Source organism: Sminthopsis crassicaudata, chromosome 4 (genome assembly GCF_048593235.1).
Source record: "Sminthopsis crassicaudata isolate SCR6 chromosome 4, ASM4859323v1, whole genome shotgun sequence".
NCBI lineage: Eukaryota > Metazoa > Chordata > Mammalia > Dasyuromorphia > Dasyuridae > Sminthopsis > Sminthopsis crassicaudata.
This window is the reverse complement of record NC_133620.1, coordinates 275,763,897-275,773,706: the sequence shown is the minus strand read 5'-3', so window position 1 is coordinate 275,773,706 and position 9,810 is coordinate 275,763,897. Positions and strand designations below refer to the sequence as shown.

At 37.4% G+C, this 9,810-nt stretch overlaps 1 protein-coding gene across 5 annotated transcripts in view; it reads right to left on the bottom strand.

Annotated features, from left to right (window-relative positions):
* Window positions 1–1,457: 1,457 nt before the first annotated feature.
* XPO5 (exportin 5) overlaps window positions 1,458–9,810 on the bottom strand; it is a 58,914-nt gene continuing 50,561 nt past the window's right edge. For 4 of the 5 annotated variants that reach the window (XM_074310805.1, XM_074310804.1, XM_074310806.1 and 1 more), the window contains 11 exons: window positions 9,027–9,123; window positions 8,270–8,405; window positions 7,222–7,320; window positions 5,070–5,116; window positions 4,525–4,622; window positions 3,740–3,829; window positions 3,226–3,308; window positions 2,919–3,026; window positions 2,470–2,607; window positions 2,169–2,333; window positions 1,458–1,894 (listed from right to left, as the gene is read on the bottom strand). In XM_074310805.1, the coding sequence (XP_074166906.1) occupies window positions 1,757–1,894; window positions 2,169–2,333; window positions 2,470–2,607; window positions 2,919–3,026; window positions 3,226–3,308; window positions 3,740–3,829; window positions 4,525–4,622; window positions 5,070–5,116; window positions 7,222–7,320; window positions 8,270–8,405; window positions 9,027–9,123 (1,199 nt within the window). In that variant the 3' untranslated portion in view covers window positions 1,458–1,756. Of the gene's footprint in view, window positions 1,895–2,168; window positions 2,334–2,469; window positions 2,608–2,918; window positions 3,027–3,225; window positions 3,309–3,739; window positions 3,830–4,524; window positions 4,623–5,069; window positions 5,117–7,221; window positions 7,321–8,268; window positions 8,406–9,026; window positions 9,124–9,810 lie in introns of all 5 variants that reach the window. The other variant, XM_074310803.1, reaches the window with a different exon arrangement.

The window sequence follows — 9,810 nt, the reverse complement described above, 5'->3', positions numbered from 1 at the left end:
GATTGCAGCCTTAAAGCATTCTTGATTACTTTTTTGAAGTGTCAACTCTGCAGTGAAAAGATCTGGCATACCATTTGCAGCAATATCTGGTTTACAGATTATGTTCCCCAAGTTAATGGGGAAAAGACAAGAATTGGTAAGCTCAATTAGGATAATAACATAAGAACAATAACCTTGAAGTGCCACGAAGTAGTATATACTATGAGAAAAGCAGCTTGTATATAAAACTTGTGTATCAAACTCAGATTTTTTTTTACTGACATGCAGAAATGTGCCTCAGTTAATGTTTCTACAAAAAGGCTCTAAAAACAATAATTAAAAAAAAAAAAACTAACATGAAATCACAAGATGTTAAAAATTATCACAACACAATAAATACAACTCTTCCCTTAATGGCCCCAACCACACACAAGTATAAAGAGTTCCACTGAGGCAGTAGTCAAAGCTAGTAGAAGGCATGTTCCAAAACTGCCTTTGTGGTCAACAGAAAAACTTAAAATACTACAACAGAATACTTGAATGTGTGTGTGGAGGACAGGAAGTCTGTGCAATACAGGTAGACACACTGGATTTGAGACGTTTTCCCAGCTTTCCCTTGTTCTTCTCTATGGGTCCATGAACTACAGAGTCCTTGCCAAATACATTTCCAGCTCATTTTAGTTTTAAGAGGAGGCCTGGGTGTTTTGTTATAACCCTAGAATGAGGTTTTTTAAATTATGGGTAGCTCTAATGAGCCATGACTGATGACATATTTTATGAGAAAAATGTCCTGTAGGCAGTTGGAACTTCAGAAGCCATAAACTTATTAAAGGCACCTGAACTAGGATACTTGGAAACCAAGCTATAAGGACCAAGTCATGGGAGAAAAAGCTTTTAAGCTTACAGCTCCTAGGAAGAGATGCTGCTTAATTCTTGTCCAATAACCTTGGATGCCCACAAAGCACCTGAGCATCAAGTGAATTGATTAGGGAATTGTGGCTTTTGCTCCTGAGGAACCCCTGCTAATGAGAGAATGTCATCTAGTCATTAGTAATGAACAGTAGATATCATTCTCTCATGTATGATGGGAAAGCTTCCCTTTTACATAGGGAAGCTACAGGGTCCTGAGGTGAGGACTTGAGTTTGGCCAATTTCTGAAGGGACCTTGTCCCTGGCCATAGCTACTTGTAGCTATGATGTCTATACTCCTCCTAATGGTCAAGATAAGTTTGCCATGCATACACTTCATTTGCCATCCCAATCCAGCAACAAAATAGAAACCCAAATAGATCTGCCTTCCATTGCTCTTGCCCCCAGCACATAGGGTAAAGCTGCCAAAAATGGGCATATACATCAATTTCTGCACCTGCAGTCATTCACAAACCAGTGGAACAGAAACCCCAATCCCATATTCTACATATGCTGCAAAGAGAGTACTTGGAAAGGGAGAAGGGAAAAATGACAACAAGGAACTATAGTTCTGCTCATGGCTTCTCTTGAAAATGCCCAGACATGGAGCTCTTGAGTGGTTTGGGAGACATCTTGGGAGAACTAGACAGAATAATGTTAAGTCCTAACTCCCTTGAAAATGACATCAATGTAACTGCTTCTGGCCTCTTCTTGGAGCCAGTCATTGGCTCTTCGTCTCCAAGCCTGGTTCTTTTCTCCAGGTCAGCACTGGAAGAGGAGGCAGTGGAGATAGAGCTACAGGTTAGCTATGAGGGGGAAGGAGAAGAGATGACAATGAAGGCCTGGGAAAATTGTTCAAATGGCCATATCAGGGTTCAAAGATGGTGCTTAAGCATCCATCCTCATTTTCCAGCACATCACATTCCAGCAACGGCTTTGGTTTTTTGAAGAGTGATGGAAGATTCTTAATGTGAACCTCCTTACGGAACTGTTCTCCCAGAGGTTTCTGTAAGAAACAAGCAGAGCTATAATGAATTTTATGCTATTATGAAATTATTATGAAAACCTGAGCAGTGGGACTCCCTGTTTTTCTGCAAATGGAAAACTCCATTCTATTTTTAGTGACAGACCATTAACCTGATAAGACTAGTTTGAGGTTTTTTCCCTCTACGGTTTTTTTTTTACCAAATGGTTTCAAGAAACAAGTAGGGCAAAAGAAAAGGAGATAGTTTCTTTGTCATTAATAGGATAATAATAAGATGATTCCAAGTTAGGCTTACCCCAATACAGCCAGCAATGAGGCGTTTGAAGTGATCCTTTCTGCGCTTATCAGTAATTTTCTGCAGTGTAGGATTCAGTAGTTTGCAGTCAAACTGGTCCAGAGATTCCTTCTGTATTTCTGGGATTTGTTCCATCACAACTCTCACCTCCACGTACCTGGGGCGCTGAAAGAGGATTACATTTATTGAGGAGGATAGATTTGGGCATCTTTGGGCTTGTAAATAACAAACATGCCAAAAGCCTCAAGAATGATAACCAGAAAGGCATCAGGAACAAACTGGCAGGTTCTAGTGTACCTACCAATGCTTCATATATCTGGAAGGCCAAATGGACAAGTGCAGCCATACAACCATCATGCTGCCCATGCATCTGCAAACCCTTTAGCACACTGGTGAAAAACCATGTTACTGCATCAGAGAGGAGTGTTCCCGAGAGGACCTGAGGAAACAAACTGTCAGTACCAAATTTTTCCCCTCAAGCTTCCAACAAATGCTAAGAAAATTGCTTAGAAGGGACTATCTTGTCCAATGTCCTCTTTTGATAAACTGTAAGCCCAGAGAGCGTGATTTCTTCAAAGGTAGTAAAACGGCTGTCAAGTGACTTAAGACCTCTAATTCTAAAATTAGTCCTCTTTCCACTAAACTTTTGCTAGGCCCACACCCTCTCCTTTTAACCAATAATCCTTTGGTGATTCTGTTCTTAAAGCATCCTCTCTTTAGAAGAATTGGGTGAGGAGAGAGGAACTCTACTTGTTTAAGCAAAGGCCAGCAGAGTTGAGTGGTGGTCCTCTGGCAAGATAAGGTGTCCTTCCAGGCTAGGGAAGTGAAGGCTGTGATGAGCAATGCTGTACACACATCCTAAAGAAGGGAAGAAAAGAAAATGGAATTTTATGGAGGATTCTGTTTCTTTTCCCATTCTATTAAGATTTGAAAGCTTTGATAAAAGTGGGGGATGAATGTGTGAGGCAATTTTATGAATGATTTCATTTTGTGAAGAGAACAAAGAAAGATGGAGAGCCAGATAAAGTACACTACTATCACTTCTGCCTTCACTTACCTCATGCTTCATGAGACATTTGCCCAAATCGGTAAGCTCAGCCATGGCTGAGGGGGCTACCTCTGTACAAACCATCTCTTCATCTGTGGCCAAAAGGAAAGCAATTATTAGTGTCACCTTTCCGAGAAGCCCTCTCACATCTTGTTCTAGGGCAAAATAGTAGATGAAAACACATCTACATCACTAGGTACATTGGTATAATAAGTGCCCAGATGCTCTCCCTGACTCAGGTACAGCACTTTCTGTCCTAGAGACATATTCTATTTGGAGTCAGAAAAAAGAGCTTGATGGAAGTTCCCTCATCTAGATGTCAGTTTATCCTCTAATGGAAGAGAAATGAATTCAACAATAAGCTTGAAATGTTGGGAAAGCTTTATGCATGGCCAGATCTATGACATAAGAAGCCAACTACCAAACTACAAGAAAGACATTATAAACTTTACAGGCATAACTGTGGCGTAAAGGTCAAAAAGGAAAGAAAGCTAAGAAATCAGGAAATAAATTGCTCACTCACCCTCTCCATCAGCAGGGGTGTTGGTATTGGTGGTGGTGGTATTGGTAGCTGTGTTGTGTTCAGCACCTTTCTTTGAAACACAGCAAACAGCTGTAGAGAAAGGCTGGGTTATTACAGAAAAAAGAGGCTGTCCCATAAAAAGCACAGCCCCTCTAAGAGACAAAAGCTCGTATTTTAATGCTGCTCTGGGTCATGGCATAGGGCAGAAAGTTGGCATGTAGTAAGTATAAAAACATCTTTTGTGTGTGTGATAGGGGAATGGTTTCCTGGCCTGATAAATTTAAGGTTGTGCTACAATAAACACTTTCTAAATTTAAGGTTTTGCAGGAAAACTCTATCTCCTGAAAGACAACAACCTAAAGAGTTCGTTATTTTCCTCAACCTTTAAATTAAAATTCACTCCAAAATTTTCTAGTGAGATTATAGCTTTACTTTGCTTATGTCCTTCCTAACCCTGACAAATCCCTCTCTGTTGTCTAAGACAAACTCTTCTAGCTATACTTAGCTCTTATGCTGTTTTCAGTGGGATAAAAGTAGTTTACACCCTGTTATTGATCCAATAACCATTTCTTTAATCTTTTAATTTCAAATCAGTCAGCATTTCCTGAATATTTGCTCAAGATTGACTTAACTTAGTAGGACTGGCTGGATATCAAAAGGTACTGAGGTAATTGGTAAGATAATTTACACTTGAAATAATGGAAAATCTGTACTTGGAAATGCCAACACTTAACCATAAGAATTAGGCCTTCCCTTCTTTCTTTCTTCTTTCTTGTGTTACTTACTGATCAGGTCCATAACTTCACGAGTGAGAAGCCTCACTAATTGTTCTTCCAACATCTCTTGAGACTCTGGATTTTCATCTGCAGTCTCTTCTTCACCGCTGAAGAGAGCCAAAGAGTTAGATAACACTGGAGGAGTTGTTAGGGGAAAGGGGAAAAATTTAGGAATCAGTGGAAAGTGAACCCTCCCACTGCAGACTCCTCATTTCATTCCATTACATTTATTACAGCAAAAACTGGATATGGTACTAAATGATCTAGTATTAGACACACAACTCTGAAAGTTGAAGTGGAAGGAATGATGCACCTGAAAAGTCAGATTATATAATAATAGATAAGCGGGAATTTCCAAAGCATCAAAATTCTGTTAACTTAAGAATATATTTAACCTGGATGTCAGCCTACAGATTTTTCCTTTCCCACCTGGGACATCTGAGCAAACACTGTACTATTTCCCAACAATGATTCCAATTCGAATGTCTTCTGACATACTAGCTATTTGAGCAGGGCTTTCTGCCCAATAAACTTTAGGCAGAAACATTTCTTACCACAGTAAACTCCTCTGGTTGATGACTTGCCATTTCTGGGAAAGCCTCTGGAAAACAGTGAGGAAATAAAAAAAAAGTTGGAAATAATCTCCTACTTAAGGGTTGGTTGAAATAAACAGAGCTTCATCATTCTATGGGTGGGAATGGTAAAAAAACCCGACTTCTTAAAACTGTGGGTCAGGACCTCATATGGGATCGCAAAACTCAATGTTCAGGTCACAAAGTTTAGTGACAGAAAAAGGTATCACATATTTTGTCAAGATTTAATTCTTTATGTGAAAATGAACAAGCACATCCATCTCAGTATACAAATTTGCTTTCATCTTTAATAGTAAAATTACATTTATATATACTATAAATATATCACATACATATATATACATACATATGAGAATTGTTTTATAATAAATTTCTTCATAATTTATTATAAATTAATGTTTGATTTGCATGCCTATTTTTAATACCTATATACCTAGGATTATGTAAAAATTTCTCTGATGAAAAGGGGTTGCTAAGTGAGAAAAATGTTTAAGAAGCCCTGGTATAGAAAAAAGTCATTTAAGCCTCCTAGAAATGTAGTAGTTTGAAATAATGCCCCTTCTCAAGCTGTTGACCAGGAAAAAAACCAAAATTATTTACAAAAAAATGATTAACAGTCTGATCTTCAAGATAAAGAGAACAAATGCAAATACATGACTAAAAGCCATTCTCCCAAAGATAAATTTGATCAAATAACATGAAAAAACAATGCTCAAGAGAATAACAAATTATTATTATGTGAAATTTTGCCCCAAATTTACTAATAAGAAAAATATAAATCAAAACCAATTCCCAGGAAATTGGCAAAAGTAACAAGAGATGGGAACTGTCAATAATGGAAGGACTATAAGGAGGATAAGCATAGTAAAATATTATAAAGAGGAGTTGTGAATTGTTTATTTTGGGAAATAATTGGAATTATGTAAGAAAGTGAATAAAATATCGATATCCTTTGGCCCTGAGATCCCATTGCTAAGCTTACCTCCCAAGTAGGTTAAATGACTCAAAGTATTTAAAGCAATACTTTTTTGTGGGAGCAGGGAAAAACCCAACAAGAAAAGAAATAAAGTAGATACCTATCAATTGGAAAATGGCCAAACACAATGTGAAAAATGAATGTGATATTGTTGTATCATAAAAACCACAAATATGAAGACTAGAGAAAATCATGGAAAGACGCTGATGCAAAATGAAGTAAGCAGAACTAGGAAAATAACACATGATTAGAAATGGGAAGAAAAATGAATTAAAGTAAATGGAAAGCAACTGGAAATAAGGTGAATTGTTTTCCTCCTTTTAAAACTTTTTTGTACAAGGGATAGCTCTCTATAAGGAAGGAACATTTCTGGAAATAATCATGTAAAAACATTAGATTTTTTAAAAAAAGATATGATTACGATATGATTCCCACACTTCTATTTTCATCAACCTAGATGGCCACATTTGAAGCTTACAAGAAAGAGTAGTAATGATAAAATACAGCTTAGAATATCACAGCTTAATATAATAACCAGCAGTTCAAAGTATCATTTAAATGGGAAGGAATTTTGTTTCTAAAGTGTTTAGGCTACTAAACTACATTATTATACTTATAACAGCTGGTTTGTGGATTCTTTCTGTAGTAATGTTTAGCATCCCCTCCCCTCCATAACAACCTGGTTATTAGGAGAAACTTAAGAAACCGGAAAAGGCAGCTAACTATACAAGGATTGAGAGTGAATAAGAAGACTAAACTTACATTTTAGACTTTTTTGTAATATTCTGAATTAGACTGTTATTAGTTTTGTTTAAAGTAAAGACAGTATGAGAAACCAGAGAAACTTTTGCCACAAATTCAATCTAGAAAAACTTGAGGCTTTAAAGAATTCTTAACCCAAGGGAAGCTAGATGACACAGTGGATAGAGCACTGGCACTGTAGTTAAAAGGATCCGAGTTCAAGTCTGGCCTTAGACACTTGACACTTTCTAGCTGTGTGACCCTAGGCAAGTCACTTAACTCCTTGCACTACCTGTATAGCCCCACCCCACAATCCCTACCATTCTTAACTTGAACTCCTTAGCTGGATGGTTTTGAGCTGGGATTTTCAATATCCTTTTGATAATGCCCTCTTACCATATGCAGATAGGTGAAGAGGGGTCCAAGGATGGGAGATACAAGGGCTTCATAATGCTCTGGAGGGCAGAATAGCACCAGAGGTTTCACAAAAACCCGTTAAGAAGGTAGGTTAAGGAGACTATAATATTCAAGGCACAGGTATACCCCTCATTCCACAAGCATACTCTTCCTGGGTAATCTGAGACAACCAGATGGTAGACCATAAACATGTTCAAACAGTCTGCCAATGGTTTTAAAGCTACCAAAGATACTATCTAGTGTTAGGTAAGCCTGTGGACATGTCTCTTTCCCTAGTATGCTAAGCTGTTTGGCTGCTTAATTTTATTACATTTCCAGATTGTATTATCTTCCAGAATGCTTACATTTGCAAGAGCTAAATTTCATCCACTGTGAGAAAAAGGGGAAGGCGTTATTTTTCCAATCAAGTTTTGCTTCCTATCTCCACTGGTTCACAATTCTGGGGGAAAAAAGATGCCAGTATTAAAAACAAGATGAGAAAGTTTCTGGATCCCAGGAAACTTGGGAGATGGAAAGGATCCTGGAGGCCAATTAACCCAACCTCTCTTTTTACTGTGAGGAACAGACCCACGAAGGTCAAGTATCTCACTCAAGGACAATTATGAACAGAGAGGAGACTTGCACTCTGATCCTAATTCCTAAATCCAGGGTTCTTCCCACTATGTCATTCTGTCCCTAAATGAAGGGTAACTGCCAAAATGAAGTTGCTTTTCCACAGAAGCAGCATACTGGCAACTACACAACAATTACACAAGCTAAGTCTGAGTCAAACCAGTAAGTTTGAGGGAAAAGACCTAATCCTAAGAGAAAGAACAAGATCTTTTAAGACTTGCTAATAAGGTTCCAATTATACAAGAAACAGCTTTCAAGAATTTCTGTCTCTTTTTGTAATTTTCTTCTATTGCTTTTAGGTTTCAACTCATTTTTCTTTCAGTGAAATTTTCACGAACCCAGATAATTAAATCCCTCAGTCTATGTGGATTATTTCTTATTTTCCAATTCTTTTGGTAGATTCCAAAAGGATATGAAGCATGGGTCGGAGTCGGTAGTCAGGAATGCTGTTCAAGTTGACAAAGGCAGAGTTAAGAAGCTGGGTGGCAAGGTCTTCAACAGTGTAGAAGTCTTGCTGCATAGAAGAGCCTGCTTTCCCTAGGATATGGAAACTACAAAGGAAAATCACCAGCAAATTCAGTACCCATCAATGCCAGTTCTTAATGTCCAAGAAACTTAAAAAACAAAACAAAACAAAACAAAAAAACAACAAACAAACCAAAAATGTGATTTGCTCCTGTTTACTTTATCAATAATGACTTCAATAAATTTTTGAGTCAAGGGTTAAGTAAGTGCCTTTTAGTTGCACATTAAAGCAGAATGACTTTATAATGAAAATTATATCAGGATAGCTGTTAGTGGGTAAAGATGTATGGTAAATTTGCCACCCAGACCAGTTAATTAACCCTATAACTGGAGAATTCTTGAACTCTAGCCTTCCTAAATCCAGATATGTCACTTGTCGTAAGAGGAAATATAGACGAATGTAAAAGATTCAGACCAAGTATACCCCAATTGGAAAAGGAATAAACATGACATTTACAAGGGAATCATGGAAGAGAACCAGAAGTTGATAATGCCATTGGTCCTTAATAAGAGAATATTTGTATTTGTACTTCCTCAACTGATTGGTACCTAAAGGAACATGAATTAAATAGCACTCACTAGGCATTCTAACACTAATGTGCCCATGAAAAGGAACAGAATATATAAAGATAATATCAATCTCTTACCAGTTCTCATAGAGAGTACAAAAGAAACCCTGCATTCGTTCCAACACTGTTTTGTAGACAGGAGAATCATAGAGTTCCAGGAGAGGCTGAGGAAGTCCTAAGTGGGGAAGAAGATTAAAAAAAAAAAGAAAAATCAGACAAGATGGGCCTTATCGCTCTTCTACCCCAATCGAAAACATGGAAAATAAAACAAAAATTACAATCATGTAGTCAATCAAAACAAATTTCCACATTGAGCCTGTTCTTAAAAATACTTGCCTTGTTCTGCATTCTAAGTCTCTCAACTTTTCTATTAGAAGGTGGGTGGCAAGTTTCTCCATCAATTCTCTGTAATCATGTTTGGTCTGCTTATACCAAAGGGAGTTCAGCACAATAGCATTCCATTTTATTTATGTAGCAACTTGTTTATCCATTCCACAATTTATGGTTGCTTCCTTGGAATCTCACTCTTTGCTAGCTCAAAAAACTATAAATATTTTTCTACACCCCCAGAGTTTATTTTCCTAAGAACTAATCCCTCCCATAATCTATATTCTCTCCTTAATTCCCTCCCTTCTCACATTTCCCTTTTCCCTCTGACCAGTTAAGCTGAGGGTGAGGTTCAAGTGTTAAATGCTCCTTCCTACCCTTCTCCCTTGTTTTATAGATAGCTATTTGTATAACTTGATAAGATAATTTCCATAACATTCCTTTTCTTTCCCTCTACAAAAGTATTCCTTTTCTCTCTTTTCTGTTTTTTTTTTTTTTTTTAAAGATCATTAAGACATAAATAACAGAACCATTC